Below are 17426 nucleotides of genomic sequence, written 5' to 3' on the forward strand. Positions count from 1 at the left end.
GCAGCAGCTCAGGGAGTACATAGTGCACCTGGCACATAAAATCCCTGTGGACTCCTTACTCTCTTGTGCTTTCTGAAACTGGAACTGCTGGAAGAGCTGGGGAAGGAGCTCCACAGGCCTCTAGCCAACATCGTGGTGCTTTTAGCTGAACTGTTACTCATCATGTCTGCAGGAGACTGGGTCAGCTTCAGCAGAGCCATTCCAAGCTAGGCACTTCTTCCTTTCCTCTTGGAACTTTATTCTCTGCTTAATTAATACATCAGCATTTGGGCCAGACCCTAATCGCATGGCTCAGCGGTGCTGTCATTTTCCTGGCACAGGGCTCCAGTCAGTGCTGGCCAAGGCACAGGGAGGGTACAGAAGCATTGACTTCAAGAGACACCTCAGCAGGAGGCACAGTATAAGGCCAGAGTCACTAACCTGACTCATAACTCCCAATAACTCCTTAAGCCAGGGTGTGAGGTACCACTCTTCAAATTTGGTGTTTAGCTGTAGGTGACTATATGAAGCTTGCTCACATAGGCTCCTGCTGGGCACCAGTAATAAACCAGAGTTTGGGATAAGCTTCAGTTTTTTGTTGTGAAAGAAAACTGAGGAGCCTGGGAGGCTTGATGAATCAGTTCTGTCACTGGTGGTCAGGAGATAAAGACTTAACTCCTTGCTGTTTGTTTCTTTCTTTATGCAAAGCAGAAGCCTTGGAAACTCAAGCAACATATAGAAGACCAGGTGGCTCTCTGTTGTGACAGGCCAGCCCTTTCAGCAAGAGCTCAAATAAAAGCAGGACAAAACGAAAAACTTCTTTCAGAGTAGAAAAAGGACATTAAATCGCTGTTCTCAGATTTGGGATTTGGAGGGTCTTGGTTTAAAATACAAACCACGTCTAACATTCTTTAATTTACTTTTAACCTTTTGAGGTTTTTAATTCTCTGAAATTTGCTAACCTTCCTTTCTTTTTCTGTCTTGGGAATTCTCCACTATGAAGCAAAAGATCCAAACCTGGGAACTTGTGCTTTGACACACCCTGTATTGTTACATGAATGTTCCATGAAAAAAATGGGAACTATTTTTCTTTCATTTAGCACATTTAGCCACTGTTTGTGCTGATGGCAGCACAAACTTTTACATGTTGCCAACTAAGAGCAGGAGGAGCTGGATGCTGAGTGGTCTCCCTTTTCTGAAGAACCTGTCTACAGGACAACAAGAAATGCTCAGGTGAGCAGGATGGATTCCAACTGTGCCAAAGGTGGCAGCATATTCAGGCCTCCCTCGGATGGCTGTGAGCCAGCAAGTCCCTGCAGTGGCTGGGAGTTGCACAAGTAGGTGCACAGATAATCTGTGCTCCAAAGGGGTCTTTGACCCGTGTTTCATCAGGTGCTGCTCTCTTGTACCACAGGCTGAAGGCCTTTGAGGGATTAACCTCCTGGTCAAGGTGGGTCCCATCAGATCAGGCCACTTGTCATGAGGAGCTGAGCAAAGGCTCATCTGGAGCCTTTTCCCATGTACCCTCTTCCCTGGCACCCACCTTTAAGTCCTGGCCTTGGCCCCAGCTCTTGTGTGGGCTGTGCTGGTGGTGTGCCATGCCTGGCCCTGTACCTCACTGATCCTGATGTGACTTCCTGGTGTGACCACGGGACCTGCCTCATCCCTGCAGCCTGGCCTGGTGGTTGGCAGGCTCTGGCTGACCCTGCCACCGTTGCAGCATCTGCTCTGCTGTCTTTACCCAGCAGCAGTGGGGTGGTGTCACGTTGGTGTGATGCCCACCTTGCCCTCAGCACCTGGCGTACCTTCTCCTGCCAAGAGTCCCTACTCCACTGCTCCCCTGCACGTGGAAGGGGCACAGCACAGCTGGGAATTAAAGTCCAAGATTACACAGGGATGTTGTTGCTGCAGCATTTTCTCCAGTAGCAAGGCAGCGTTTCATAGGAGTGGAAAACATAAACCCTCAGCCGGGTGCACATGTTGGAAGACACGGACGGAAAAGAGGTATATGGAGGTGCATGTGTTATCCAGTGCCTGTAGGGGTTTAACTTTGTGCTGTGACATGTTAATTAGTTGAAATGAAGACGTATTCAGGAGTTCTCATGAGTGGAGTTCAACTTAAACTCACCTGCTGCATGCAAACGAAGGCTTTCCTGGCTCAGCATAACCTTGCTCTTTTCTTTAATAACGCGAGTCTGACTTATGAATACTGACACAGACAGACTGCAGAGTTTTCATTAGTTGGATTCATTGCCTTGTAATGTAAAGAGGAAAACCGTCCAACTTGGTCTGTGTTCTCACATAACAAATCACATTCTCCTGCATGCATGAAATGCAGGAGAGCACCCAGCAATTTGTAGAGAAATACTGCGCTGTTGTCATGGGGAAGTGTTTTAAAGGTGTCTGGGAATTGCAGATGAGCAGTGTGAGAAATGGTACAGGGAAAGGTGTGTTACTTGATACCACACCTTAAATGCACCTCTAGGATGTGCTTATGATTTTCACGGCCGAGAGACGCTTCATGTTCTTTGTGTTAAAGAACTGTATTTATTAATATAAAGGTATATTGATGGTGCTCATTCATAATTGATAATCGATGTAATTAGGTATTATATAACATACCCATATTGTTTCAGGTACTTGGTACAAAAGTACGTGAAATTCATTGTACATATAAAAATATAAATTGAGGTGAAACAGGCCACCCACCTGCTGTATAAATTCCTTCTTGCAAGACAGCTTTGCTCAGGGATGTGTCCAGATTAACATATTCTCAAGCAATCTTGGCACTCAAATAGGCAGCTGTGCTGTCCCAAATACAGGCTTTGTGGGAATTCCTGTCTGCCTCAACACTACGAGACAGAGGCAATGTGATGTACACTCAAAGCAGTCCTTTAGACTTTTAGAGCTGCATCTCTGCTTAGCTAACACTCCACATTATGCAGGTGTGTTCCTGCTGCAGGTGTGGGATAAACCCTTCCATGTGCTTGGAAATGGTGGCCTGGAAGCACCTGTCTTTGTTCTGTATCAAACCAGCTGAACTACCCTCAGCACATGTTCTGTTTTCACTCGTGCCACTGCGAAACGAGAATCAATTCTTGCTTTTCACTGGGTGCTTCCCTGCCCAATGATTGCATCAAACTTGACATCGGTCATCTTCTTCAGAACATTCAGGGCACGTTCTGGAAACACTCTGAAAGAGGTAATAACATGAAATTAAATGTGGGATAAGAAAAACTTAAATGACAGGAAAAAGTGGCACTGCAGGTGAGGGAAGAGTGGTCTGGGAGCAGAATGCACAGACACGGACTAAGTCTTAAACTGGGCATTATTTCCAAAGCATATGTAGCCCTCATCAATCTCCAACTAGTTTTATCTCCAATCCCACCCATCTCCTTTTATGACAATTCTGGGACAGGTATGCACTGGACATGATTTAGGTTGCAATATTGCTGCAGAATCCAGGAACTTTTTATATTGAACATAGACATGTGCATTTTCTTTCTCTTTGCTTTCAAAATGTTACCTGGTTAATCTGGAAATTCTTGAAAGGAAAAAAAACCAAACCCAAACATCTTTACACTTCCTCATAAAAAGAAATTTAGGGTTAGGCCCAAGTTTGCTGGCTTTTGCAAACAATAAATTACTAATAGTTTCATGAGATACTGTAGAAAATAACTGAAAACTAAATTTAGTTGTTCTGATGTTAATTCTAGGTTTGGAACCTGAGCTCTGATGAAAACACCTCCTCAGCAGAGCGGCTACACTGGATATTAAAGATGTGTGAGAGGAAAAATCTTGCTTTACATAGCAGAGCTAAGAATGGAGCCATTTTAAAGCAATTTTCCAGCCTCCGTGGCCTCAATCTTTGGTGTTGATATGAAGAAACAAACACTAATAAGCAGCAGGTCCTCAGCTCTTTTTGGAACTACACTGGGGGTGCTGTTTCAGAGAATGTCGTATTTCCAGGAGCCCTCCCCTTTCTTACTGGCCTGTAGAGCAGTTGAGCTCTCCACTGAGAACAGTTATCTGCAGCAAGTGGATTAGAAGGACCTATGAGAGGGTTCAAAAAAATAACTGTGTATGACATCTGCTGTTGTCACTAGAAAGAACCACTGCATTATTAGTTACCTTGTGATGCGTTCTAAAATAACTGAATCAGATTTTACAAGTTTGAGGGTGGTGCAGTCAGCAAGTTATAGTTGATACTTGTTGATACATTTTTGTTTTTAATACTTACCTTTCAAGCAGTAAAGCAACACTCTGATTTGATGGAACAAAAACCATTTTCTGGTTGGTCACTATTCCTTCCATCAGAGCCTCTACAACCTCTTCAATCTCCAAAATCTTTCCAAGCCTGCAAAGGAAAGCACACATATAAGAGCTGTGGTGGTAGAAAGGGGTGGTACAAGCTTCACAAGGATGCTTCACATATGCACAAACTCAAGTAATTCAAATGCAACCATTATGTGGGTTAAAGGACACTTCTTTAGACAATTATACACACTGTTATTATACAGTCAGTTGGAACAGAAGGCCTGAAGCTGGGATATTATGCAGTGCCCTGGTGCAAAGAAGGAAGGACAGGAATGCAGAGCACTGAGTTACCTTGTTCTGGGGTTTTTGACAAATCCAGTGTTTATAAAAACCGGACAAAGGCATGTGGTTTTTATTCCATCCTTTCCCAGGGTAGACAGCTCCTCTGTCAGAGCTTTATGAAATCCAACTGCAGCAAACTTGCTCGAGCTGCAGGAGGGGAAAAAAGCACAAATTAGAAGGCATAAATAGTATTTCTAACTCTCTACAACTGTAAATGGCCTAAACAATCATACAGTACAGGCTGGGAGGCAAAAAAAACCCTCCAAAGAATGTAATCCAGCTGAGAGATAGGGCAGGGACTAATTCTAACTTCCCCTGTGCCAGGATGTAGGGCTGGATTAGATATTGCAGCTTGGGGAGTAATTGTGGAATGCACAGCAGATGTCTCAAAAAAGGTCACCTTGGTTTCAAACAGACTAAAGAAATCCTATAAAACAATAACTAATGTGCATTGATAGACAGATATTCTGATTTATCCATGTGAGAAGATTCGTAGAAGGAATGAATCTCTAAAATTAAAAAGGATAGGCAGTGTAGAAAAGAATATTAACCCTCTACTGTTTCTTATACCACATGGGAGCATCTTGTAACAGTTGTGTGTGACTTTGGAAATAGAGGAGCATTAAGCAAGCAAAACTGAGGAACAACATGCCACAGAAATAGGTGTGTGCCTCTAGTTTAAGTCAAGTCCAAAGAAAATAGAAAAGAGAAGACTGCTGCACCTGGAGCTGCTGTTATAGAGGGCTGGATGTGATGTAGAATGACAATATGCAATATAACAGGTTTTCTGTGCACCATGATTTTCTTGGCATGTTTCAAGTAGAAAAGCAGTTCTACGTCATGATGGTAGAAGTATTTCTATACACAACAACCACTGCCACAAAGATAAAAAGATCAAAAGCTACTCATTAGGGGCTTTCTTGACAACACTACAACTACTCACAGAATCACTAGTTTCTAAGGAGAAGGGAGGAAGATACCTGTTTTGCTAAGCAAAAGTCTGGATCGGTAAGGGAGAAAAAATAGAAGTCATTAGTTGATGTGTCAAACGATTATTCTTTCATACAAACATTGCTCCTGATTCAGTCAGAGCTAATAACTACATGTTGGGAACTGCCAGCCATCCTCAAGTGCTGGCTGTTGTGCTTTCTTCCTCCTTAGCACAGTCATTTGTCTGTATCGTATTCAGTGGGAGGATCATTTCACTTACTTGGTACTTTATGATGTAGAAGATGCGATTAAAAACAAAAAAAAAATTAAGAGAACCGATTTAAAAATCACTTACCAATAAGCCACCATGAAAGAAGTCACAAAATGACCTGCTGCCGAAGCCACCGTGACAATGTGCCCATAGTTGTTGTTCATCATGGCTGGCAGAAAAGCTCTTGTCGTCTTCAAAGTAAGTCAAGAGGCAAAAATGCAGGGGGCAGGAAGAGAAGAACAATGTTTTCTTAGGCATATTCAGCACTGATCCTGAATATCAGTCATTAAGAGACTAATGCTTTGTGCTGCACAGCACCTCACAATCTGAGAGCCCCAGGGATACATGTTCTCTGATCAGCTGGTGCATCTGGCAACCTGCTCTGCAAATGTTTCAGGAAGTCAGCTATAAACAGGATTTCATTTTCACATCTTTCCTCTGCTGCTTTTGAGGTTTCAGGAGTCAGTGGCAATGCTGAGAGTGTCTCACCCCCAGCACGTACAATAAAACACTTGTCAACCTGCAGCTTCTCTTCAGCTGCAAACAAATATTGCTTAACAGCTGAAACCCCCTCACTCTGTAAGCCCCAGTACAGCTCTGACAGATGCTGCACATGAGGCTGTCACCAGCCTGCTCAGATCAGCAGGAGGCTGTTCAAGTTTCCCAAGGGTGCCCCTGTGCTGTACACATCCAAAAGACACTTTGGTAAATCACTGGTAATAAGGGTTACTTTAAATAGGTCTCTTCAACAGGTATGCTCCCCAAAAATGTAGGTATGGAGATGGTAGTGGCCCTTACCCACATGTGAGCCAGGATGTTGACTTCAAACATTCTTTCTATCTGGTGGTCCTGAGTTGAGAGCAGGTCGGCAGCTGTGATCACACCAGCATTGTTCACCAGGATGGTCACATCCCCAATTTCCTTTTTCACCTTTTGGAGACAAAACAAAGGCCCAGAAGTGTGTCTCTCATTCATTATATAAAAAAATCCCAAATAAAAAAATGCAAGGCTGCAGAAGATGACCAATAATTAATTTATTTCTTAACTTTGTCTCCTTTAGGGAGAGGAAGATCACGGTACCTTTCCAGATGTGGCAGAAACTGTGCAGTATTACCATGAGATCTGGTTTAGATCTGATTCTTCTCACAGCTGGGACTATGGAGGTACAGACAGTTTTGAGCCAGCTGGACCACAGCCTTTACAATAAAATGTTTCATATGTCCTCAGTGCTGCCTGTGTTTCTTCAGAGGCTGGAACTCTCCAGAGCAAACTTGGCAGTGAGGAATGATATCCTCGAGCCTCACTAAAGGGTGTGATCTTGGAAATGCCTCACCACTCTGTGTACAGAGAGCAGCGAGGAGTGGGGAGGTTCCAAGGCCTTGCATGATTTGTGTGCAATGCCTCTTCTCCAGCTGTCCCTGCTTTTCTGGAAATGGAGCATGTTTGGGCGAGCCTCTGTCCGTGCCCCTGCTGCCCTACCTTCTCTGCAGCGCTGTAGATCTCCTCCCGTTTGCTGCAGTCCACCACGAAGGTTTCAACAGTGGCCCCCAGACCCTGGCATTCTGCTGCCGTCTCCTCAACGCCGTGCTGGAAGGGGCAGAAAAGAAGACACTCATGCACAACTGTGCCCTGCTGAAGATGTCTCTTAATTGTGTCACCACTGCCAGGCCCCTGAGCAGTTCACAGCCACCCAGGGACAGAGCTGTAGGTGGGATCCTTGGGAAGACAGCTATTCCAGCCTTAAATTTCAGACTTGTGTATACTGACTTCCAAAAAGGAAAGAACAGAATCACAGAATGACTTGGGTTAGAAGGGACCTTAAAGATCACCTCATTTCAACCCCCCTGCCATGGGCAGAGACACCTTTCACTAGGTTGCTCAGAGCTCCATCCAACCTGGTCTCAAACACCTCTAGGAATGGAGCATCCACAACTTCTCTGGGCAACCTGTTCCCATGCCTCACCACCCTCACAGTAAAGAATTTCCTGCTAATATCTTATCTAAACCTATTCTCTTTCAGTTTGAAGCCATTCCCCCTTGTCGTGGCACCACATGCTCTTGTAAATCATCTTGCTCCATCTCACCTTTTTCTAGGCTCCCTTTAGGTACTGAAGGCCACAATTAGGATACTCCAAAGCTGTCTCTTTTCCAGGCTGAACAATCACAATTCTCCTAGCCATAGGAGTGTGGCAACAAGAGTGAGTTTGCCTTGGTAAGGCACACTTAACTAGGCTGCAGAAAGTGGGCACACAGTGCCTATCACAGTACAGCAGGCAGACACCGTGAGTGTAAACAGAGCTCCTCAAACACGGCCTGTCTGGCACCCGATATGAGAAGTTTTATGTGTGAGAGGCTTTATGTGTTTCTGTATTCACAGACTGGGTGTGAAAAGAGAGGTGCCCTCCACAGTTGTATTGGGTCTGGCTGAGATGGAGTTCATTTCCCTAAAGCAGCCTCACAGTGCTGTGCTTTGCATTGGTAGCCAGAAGGGTGTTGATAACACACCAGTGGTTTGGCTAGTGCTGAGCAGAGCTGGCACAGTATCAGCACTGTCTGTCCAACATTCCCCTCCCGTCAGTAGGCGGGGGGTGGGCGAGATCCTGGGACAGGACACAACGAGGACAGCTGACCCAAACTGACCAAAGGAATATTCCATACCATGTGATGTCAGCTCAGATATAACAGCTAAGAAAAGAGGAAGGGGAGGGTATCCATTTTTTATGACGTTTGCCTTATGGAGCAACTGCTACTTGTGCTGAAGCCCTGCTTCCCAGGATGTGGGTGGACATTGCTTGCAGATGGGAAGCAGAGAACAAAATACTTCTATTTCTCTTTGCTTGTGCATGCACAAAATTTCGTCTCTGCTTTAGTAAACTGCCTTATCTCAGCCTGCAAGTCATTTTCCATGCTATTTTCTCTGCCCGGTGCAGCTGAAAAGGGGGAGTGGATTGGTGGGCACCTGGCATCCAGCCAAGGTCAAACCTACCACACCAGTGCACAAAGCAGAAGGACATTTCTTATGGAATGGCACTTGACACACGCAGAAGAGAAGCTCATCCATCAACCCACTAAGCCAGGGCAGAAGTGACTTGGGCGTAGCCTTGTCCCCAGGTGCCAGAAAGCCATGCCAGTGATGGCCTGTGCAGTGAAAGGCCCCAGGTCACAAATAGCCTGGGACAGCTCAGCACTTGAGAGAAGCTGTGCAGGTCCCTGCAGTGGGTGACTGGGCAGCTGCCCTCAGTCCTGGCTGCTGCTTAAGGCTGAGAGCCCCAGGAAGAAAGCCTTGGACTAGGTAGTTGGATCCTCCAGGATCTACCACCTCCTCTGGTATTGTATTTCAGTTCCTCCTTACACTCACCCTTACAATCTATTTCCCGGTACCAAAGCCAGGTGCTGCTCGTGACTTAGTTTATTCCTTAATCCCCGAATTCCATCCAGCAAACATGGACAATGCTCTACTTTGCTGCAGACCTGTACACACTGGGAGAGCAGTGCTGTGCCTCCTGCCACCCCTCCAGTGTCTGGTCTCAGCCATAATGGGCAGCACGAACAGACACTGGAAATGTTCTACAGTACCTTCCCTGCTTATACAACCCCTTATCCTCGGCTTGTCTTGGATTTTGTGGGGTTTTCTTTGTTTGTTTGTGGTGGGCTGGGTTTTGTTTTTGCAGCTCCAGGACGACAGGATGAACTCCTCTCCTGACCCACTGTGTCAGAAACCTTTCCCACTCTCTGCTCTCCAGCCTCTCATCCTCCCTGCGCAGCTGCTTCACCTACACACACTTGGCCTTGATCCCTACTGACTGCCAAGATGCATGTTTGTACCTGTCTGTCCTCCACTTGCCAAGGTCTTTTTGCGTTCCAGTCAAATTATCTGAAACACTTTGGGCCAGTACGAACATTCAGCAAGGAGCCATCTACGCTTGTAGCTGCCCCAGAGGGCAGCAGGGCTCACACACAGCTCAGCACAGCAATGCTGTTGATATGAGTAAAGAGAAAACACACCTTCCAGCAATGTATGCAAAAAGCCTGAGGCCAGAGACACTCAGCGGAGGCAAACCTGCTCCTCTGTGGACGCAGGCTGCTGGTCTGGGCGTGCTCTGCCTGCCAGCCCAGGCAGCGGTTCCAGCAGCAGCTCTCGGAGCACGCACTTCCCTCTCGCAGGGGCTCTGCCAGGCGCTGCCTGCCCCCTCGCTGAGCAGCGCCGAGGAACTGCGGGACCCAGAGCCCTCCATCCTCTGCTGCCAGCGGGGCCAAACCCTCTCCTGGCGCTCAGCGGGCCAGCCAGAGCCGGCCGTGAGCCGACGGCAGCGCAGGGGGAAGGAGCTGCTGTGGATGCAATCTGGTGATGCCCTTCTTACGCTCCTGAACCCCATGGGGCTCGGAGGCGAAGGAGTGAGGACACGAGCTGTGCCATTACCTTGCTGATGTCCCAGAGGACCAGCCTGCTCTGGCGCTTGGCGAACTCGAGGGCGGTCGCTCTTCCGACGCCATGGCCAGCACCCGTGATGAGCACAAGCTCTCCGCTGACAGACTTCCTCCTCACGGGGACAAACAGCTTCACGAAAGCCTCCAGGTAGGAGTAGACGAGCGTGCCCAGGAACAGAAGAGTTTCCACAAACAGATTCATTGTTTTTTTCCGAGGGTCGTTTGATGGCCGAACTGAACTTTAATCTCTTTTGACGGCGACGTGGGTTGTTGATTTACCAGCTGCCCGCGCCCACCTCAGCGCTCACAGCTCGTCCTGTCAGTTCCCGGCAGGATCCACCCCCGCACCGCCCGTCCCGGGCAGGGGGCGGGAGCCCGGGGGGCTGCTCCGCCCAGCCCCGCACGGAGCTCTCCGTGCCCGGGTGAGCGGTTCTTGGTCTTGTTTGTCGTCTGCAGCAGGTGCAGGAGGGACAGAACTGGCAATAAATTTGCTCATCCAGTTACTGGCAAAAGCATCTTGAAGTTCCCCTCAACTCTGTGTTGTGTGGCTCAAATCCTGCTTTGTGACTGTCCAGTCGCTCAGTTCCATGAGATCCTTGAGTGGTTTTCTTCATGGTCCTTCCTTCCATTGGGTATCTGTCCATTGTCAGCAGACTTTGTCCCAATATCTTCCTCTTCCAGATCACTTAAAGAAAGCTGAATGAGACAAGTCCTTTCAACTTGTGGAACTCCATAGGTGAGCTCTTGCCTGGCTGCTCTCTTTTATTCTGTTTTCTAATTAGTGGTTCATACTCAGTCCTTTCATCTTATGCTGTGGCTACTTAGTTTCCTCAAGTCCTTTGGAAAACGGCATTGCCTGAGTGAATTGGGTCATCCTTATCTAATTGAGTCTAAATCACACAACTTGCTTGTGTGTAAGGGTGTATTCAGAACCTTAACCAGAACAGGAGTGCTTATGGGGAATAGGACAAAAGTAGTTTCAGGTGGTTTTTCCAGCTCCAACAATGTAACTGCATGATCTTACTTGAAAAGGATTGCTGACCTTACTCCTCTGCTTTTCAGTTAGAGAATTAGATGTATCACAGTCATGTTCATAATTTTATTTAAGTGTATTTTTAAGCTGCTTGGGGAAGAGTGAAGGTTTCATGAATATCTGTCAACTGACCAAAATCAGCCTCCAGTTAAGATTACAGTTCTTGAAAAGTACTGTTTTTGTTCTGGTGGTTTGGATGTATTGTTGCTAACCTTGTCTGTGAGAGACTAGGTCAGCTCCAGCAGAGCCATTCCAAGCTGGGCACTTCCTCCCTTCCTCTTGGAACTTCATTCTCTGCTTAATTAATACATCAGCATTTGGGCCCGACCCTAATTGCACAGCTCAGCGGTGCTGTCATTTTCCTGGCACAGGGCTCCAGTCAGTGCCGTGGCCAAAACAGTGAAGGCAGGCAGGCCATAGAACCATTGTCTCTAAGAGACAACTCAGCAGGAGGCAGAGCACAAGGCCAGAGTCACCAGCCTGACTCATAACAAGTCCTAAGCCAGGGTGTGAGATACTGCTCTTCAAATTTGGGACCTGGCTGTAGGTGGCTATATGAAGCTTGCTCACATAGGCTCCTGCTGGGCACCAATAATGACCAGACTATGGGACAAGCTTCTGTTGACTGCTGTGGCCAGAAAGAGAACTGAGAAGCCTGGGAAGCTTGACGAATCAGTTCTGTCACTGGTGTTCAGGAGATGAAGACTTAATTCCTTGCTTTTGCATAAGTTTCTTTATGCCAAGCAGAAGACTTGCAGCCATAGGAGACACAGAGAACAACTGTAGCCACATATGAAGTACTGCACAAGTTGCCCTGCCCAATAATTCCTCTGGGCTCTGAGAGACTAGACTAGATCTGGCAAGATGGGAGTGAACACAGTCTCCCTTTCCTTAAGACCAAGTATGCTGAGAAACAGACTCAGCAGGACAGCGCTGCCTGGATTTCTGTCTTCCAATTTAATGCTGCCATGAGAATCTGAATAATGCACAAGGCTAGTGGGAATGGTGTGCCAGGAGAAGCCAAATATCTTGTCTGATGTGTCCTACTGAAGCCAGTATGACAAGAGGGCCTAGTCATCGGGACATTGACTTGTCTATCTCAGGGGTCTTTTTGTGCTTTTTCTTTGGAGTCACTGGACCATATTGCACCCTTTTCTGAAGAACCTGTTTACAGGACAACAAGAAATGCTCAGGTGAGCAGGATGGATTCCAACTGTGCCAAAGGTGGCAGCGTATTCAGGCCTCCCTCAGATGGCTGTGAGCCAGCAAGTCCCTGCAGTGGCTGGGAGTTGCACAAGTAGGTGCACAGATAATCTGTGCTCCAAAGGGGTCTTGACCCGTGTTTCATCAGGTGCTGCTCTCTTGTACCACAGGCTGAAGGCCTTTGGGGATTAACCTCCTGGTCAAGGTGGGTCCCATCAGATCAGGCCACTGGCTTGTCATGAGGAGCTGAGCGAAGGCTCATCTGGAGCCTTTTCCCATGTACCCTCTTCCCTGGCACCCACCTTTAAGCCCTGGCCTTGGCCCCAGCCCCTGTGTAGGCTGTGCTGGTGGTGTGCCATGCCTGGCCCTGTACCTCACTGATCCTGATGTGACTTCCTGGTGTGACCACGGGACCTGCCTCATCCCTGCAGCCTGGCCTGGTGGTTGGCAGGCTCTGGCTGACCCTTTCACTTTTGCACTTGCTCCACTGTCCTTTCTTGGACCTAGTTCCCGTCTCCATTGCTGAGAGACACTTTTGGGTTAGAAAAATGTATTTATTTGAAATAAGGAGTGTTGATGGTGCTAAGGCATAATTGATAATCAATGTAATTAGGCATTACATTACAAACAAGGCTGCATTATTTCAATAATACAATTAATTAAAATAGTTCCATAATACACATTACAAATGCACATGAAACTGTAAGTGTTCATTACAGCATATTTTTTTACATTTAAAAGATAAATTGAGGGGAAACAGGCCACCTACCTGCTGTATAAATTTTTTCTTGCAAGACAGCTTTGCTCAGGAATGAGTCCACATTAACATATTTTCAGGCAATCCCTCGGCACTCAAATAGGCAGCTGTGCTGTCCCAAATACAGGCTTTGTGGGAATTCCTGTCTGCCTCAACACTATGAGACAGAGGCAATGTGATGTACACTCAAAGCAGCCTTTCTAGAGCTGCATCTCTGCTTTGCTAACATTTCATATTATGCAGGTATATTCCTGCTACAGGTGTGGGATAAACCTTTCTGTGTGCTTGGAAATGGTGGCCTGGAAGCACCTGTCTTAGTTCTGTATCAAACCAGCTGAACTACCCTCAGCACATGTTCTGTTTTCACTCGTGCCACTGCAAAATGAGAATCAATTCTTGGCTTTCACTGGGTGCTTCCCTGCCCAATGATTGCATCAAACTTTGGAACAGTGAGCTTCTTCAGAACATTCAGGGCACGTTCTGGAAACACCCTGAAAGAGAAAATAACTCTCATGAAATTAAGCATGAGATAGAAACTTAAATTATGGGAAAAAGTGGCACTGCAGGTGAGGGAAGAGTGGTCTGGGAGCAGAATACATGCACATATATGGACTGAGACTAAGTCTTAAACTGGGCATTATTTCCAAAGAACACATAGCTCTCATCAATCTCTGACTAATTAAACTCCAGTCTCAGCCAAGTCTTGTTAGGACAGTTCCAATGCTGGGTATATGCTGGGCAGTATTTGGGTTGCAATATTGCTGGAGGATCCAGGAAGGCTCAATATTGTACAGATATAGGTGTGTATTACGTGCTTCATGCTCTGAAAAGCAGCAGGCCTAAGGAAGGATGAGATGTTAAAACTGAGGTGCAGTTTCCTCTCCTAGGATTCTTTCTCTTAAGAGTTATATCTCTCTGTCCCCCTGTCCCAAATTAAGACAGAAAAGCAAAGTTATCCTAAAGGTTTTGACAGCATTAGTTTTGATTTGTCTATGCTTCTGCAGACTTGCACTGTCAGCAAGCAGCTCCTAGAGATGCAAAAAACTGAAAAACTTTTTCCCACTGTCTGTTGTTGGGTTTTGCAAACAAGGTATTACCAAGTGTTTCATGAAATACTAAAGGAGTTAACTGAGACATTCACTTAGTTGTTCTGACGTAAATTACAGATTTGGAACTTGAGCTCTGATAACAACACCTCCTCAGCAGAGCAGCTACACTGAATATTAAAGATGTGTGAGAGGAAAAATCTTGCTTTACATGGCAGAGAAAAGTAGAGCCCTTTTGAAGCAAAGTCCCCAGCCTCCATGACCTCAATCTTTGGTGCTGACATGAAGAAACAAACACTAATAAGCAGCAAGTCCTCAGCTCTTTCTAGAACGATGCTGATGCAGAAAAACTGTTGTTTGCAAGCCCAAGGAAAATCATGATCTCTGAGGAAAAGGTGTTCTGTTCTCCCTCTCCTTCCTTATTGGCCTGTAGAATAGTTGAGCTCTTCACTGTGAACAGTTATCTGCAGCAAGTGGATTAGAAGGACCTATGAGAGGGCTCCAAAAAATCTTTGTGTGTGTTCTCATTAGAAAGAACCACTGCTATTTCATTACCTTGTGATGTGTTCTTCTCATACTAAAATATTTTAGATGGCTGGTTGTTTAATACATTATACTGTCTCCTACAGACAATTACACATTATCTAGTTGCTATAGGCATACTGATGTCAAATCTGGATTAATAAGTATAACAATGTCCAATACTGAATATAAAATAAATGAAACTGGGCTGAATGTAAATTATTTCTGTCCAGCTGTCATTTCAGGGTTTCCCTATGCTGCCAAACTATATCTTTTAATATCATGAGTGCAACATGCAGTTTCCCATAAAATTAAATTTATCTTCATTCAGATGTTACAAGTTTGAACCTCATATACTCAGGTAGTAAGCATTGTTGTTTCCACCCCCACTTTTTCATTTTCTTTTGCTACTTACATTTCAGAAAGCAAACCAATATTTAGCTGCGGTGGAACAAAAACCATTTTCTGGTTGGTCACTATTCCTTCCATCAGAGCCTCTACAACCTCTTCAGTCTCCAAAATCTTTCCAATCCTGTAAAGAAAAGAACACATGTAAGAGCTGTGGTGGTAGAAAGGGGTGGTACAAGCTTCACAAGGATGCTTCACATATGCACAAACTCAAGTAATTCAAATGCAACATTATGTGGGTTAAAGGACACTTCTTTAGACAATTATACACACTGTTATTATACAGTCAGTTGAAATAGAAGGCCTGAAGCTGGGATATTATGCAGTGCCCTGGTGCAAAGAAGGAAGGACAGGAATGCAGAGCATTGAGTTACCTTGTTCTGGGGTTTTTGACAAATCCTGTGTTTATAAAAACCGGACAAAGGCACGTGGTTTTTATTCCATCCTTTCCCAGGGTAGACAGCTCCTCTGTCAGAGCTTTATGAAATCCAACTGCAGCAAACTTGCTTGAGCTGCAGGAGGGGAAAAAAGCACAAATTAGAAGGCATAAATAGTATTTCTAACTCTCTACAACTGTAAATGGCCTAAACAATCATACAGTACAGGCTGGGAGGCAAAAAAACCCTCCAAAGAATGTAATCCAGCTGAGAGATAGGGCAGGGACTAATTCTAACTTCCCCTGTGCCAGGATGTAGTGCTGGATTAGATATTGCAGCTTGGGGAGTAATTGTGGAATGCACAGCAGATGTCTCAAAAAAAGTCACCTTGGTTGCAAACAGACTAAAGAAATCTTAGAAAACAATAACTAATGTGCATTGATAGACAGATATTCTGATTTATCCATGTGAGAAGATTTGTAGAAGGAATGCAGCCTGAATCTCTAAAATTAAAAAGGATAGGCAGTGTAGAAAAGATTAACCCTCTACTGTTTCTTATACCACATGGGAGCATCTTGTAACAGTTGTGTGTGACTTTTGAAATAGAGGAGCATTAAGCAAGCAAAACTGAGGAACAATGTGCCACAGAAATAGGTGTGTGCCTCTAGTTTAAGTCAATTCCAAGGAAAGGAGAACCAGAGAATCAGTTTATTGACTGTCATTGATTTGGACAGTGTAATCCCACTAAAATCCCTGGCTGGGGAGTTCTCACATTGCCAGCAGGGAGTGATTCTCTAAGAGTGTTCCCAGGGGAAGACTGCTGCACCTGGAGCTGCTGTTATAGAAGGCTAGATGTGATGCATATTGTGAATGACAATATGCAATCCAATAAGTTTTATGTGCATGCACCATGATTTTCCCAACATGTTTCAAGTAAAAAAGTAATTTTATGTCATGATGGCAGAAGATCGCGGGGAAGGTCAGTAGGGAAGACATAACGGTGGGAGTCTGTTATAGACCAGGATGAACAGGCAGATGAGTCTCAGCCTTAAGCTGACACAGGGGAGATTCAGATTAAATATCAGAAAATTTTTCTCATTACTGGAGTGGTCAGGCATTGGAATAGGTTGCCCAGGGAGGTGGTGGAGTCACCATCCCTACAGGTGTTTAAGACGTCTCTGGATCTAGCACTGGGTGATGTGGTTTAGTGGTTTGGGGGTTGCAGTGGTAGTGCTGGGTTCACAGCTGGAATTCATGACCATAAAGGTCCCTTCCAACCTCGATGATTCTATTTCTATACACTACAGTCACTGCCACAAAGGCAAAAGAATCAAGAACTACTCACTAGGGGTTTACTTGACAACTCTACAACAAATCACAGAATCACTATGTTGTAAGGAGAAGGGAGGATACCTTTTTGCTAAGCAAAAGTCTGGATTGGTGATGGAGAGAAAATAGGAGAAAATCTTTCATTAGTTGATGTGTCAAATGATTATTCTTTCATACAAGCATTGCTCTCGATTCAGTCAGAGCTAATAACTTGGTATTTTATGATGGAGAAGACACGATTAAAAATTAAAAAAAAAAAAGAAGCGAGCTGACTAAAAAAATCACTTACCAATAAGCCACCATGAAAGAAGTTCCAAAATGACCTGCTGCCGAAGCCACGGTGACAATGTGCCCATAGTTGTTGTTCATCATGGCTGGCAGAAAAGCTCTTGTTGTCTTCAAAGTCATTTAATCCAAGAGGCAAAAATGCAGGGGGCAGGAAGGAAGAGAAGAACAAGGTTTTCTTAGGCATATTCAGCACTGACCCTGAATATCAGTCATTAAGAGACTAATGCTTTGTGCTGCACAGCACCTCACAATCTGA

The 17426-nt window shown here is 45.4% G+C and overlaps 2 protein-coding genes across 2 annotated transcripts in view; both read right to left on the bottom strand.

Annotated features, from left to right (window-relative positions):
* Positions 1-2506: 2506 nt before the first annotated feature.
* LOC103763475 (estradiol 17-beta-dehydrogenase 11) lies at positions 2507-10531 on the bottom strand. The gene is made up of 7 exons (XM_018073245.2): positions 10200-10531; positions 7259-7366; positions 6578-6709; positions 5864-5970; positions 4588-4725; positions 4220-4336; positions 2507-3172 (listed from the first exon to the last, which is right to left on the bottom strand). Exons 1-7 carry the CDS (start codon positions 10407-10409, stop codon positions 3085-3087), a joined length of 900 nt encoding a protein of 299 aa, XP_017928734.1. The 5' UTR covers positions 10410-10531; the 3' UTR covers positions 2507-3084.
* Positions 10532-13000: 2469 nt separating this feature from the next.
* The window catches only part of LOC115307590 (estradiol 17-beta-dehydrogenase 11-like), a 12025-nt gene continuing 7599 nt past the window's right edge, over positions 13001-17426 (bottom strand). The window contains exons 4-7 of the mRNA XM_029960859.1: positions 17172-17278; positions 15551-15688; positions 15184-15300; positions 13001-13691 (exon numbers count right to left, since the gene is read on the bottom strand). Of these exons, the coding sequence (XP_029816719.1) occupies positions 13604-13691; positions 15184-15300; positions 15551-15688; positions 17172-17278 (450 nt within the window). The 3' untranslated portion in view covers positions 13001-13603. The remainder of the gene's footprint in view (positions 13692-15183; positions 15301-15550; positions 15689-17171; positions 17279-17426) is intronic.

This window comes from Manacus vitellinus, unplaced genomic scaffold, assembly GCF_001715985.3.
Source record: "Manacus vitellinus isolate BGI_N305 unplaced genomic scaffold, ASM171598v3 scaffold_0_pilon, whole genome shotgun sequence".
In the NCBI taxonomy this organism is placed as follows: domain Eukaryota; kingdom Metazoa; phylum Chordata; class Aves; order Passeriformes; family Pipridae; genus Manacus; species Manacus vitellinus.

Excerpts from the sequence above, each read along its gene's own strand:
- LOC103763475 (XM_018073245.2), bottom strand. The coding sequence starts at position 10,409 with ATGAATCTGTTTGTGGAAACTCTTCTGTTCCTGGGCACGCTCGTCTAC. Across the intron at positions 7,367-10,199 it reads TCCTCTGGGACATCAGCAAG|CACGGCGTTGAGGAGACGGC; the intron begins GTAATGGCACAG and ends TGCCCCTTCCAG. Across the intron at positions 6,710-7,258 it reads TCTACAGCGCTGCAGAGAAG|GTGAAAAAGGAAATTGGGGA; the intron begins GTAGGGCAGCAG and ends TGTCTCCAAAAG.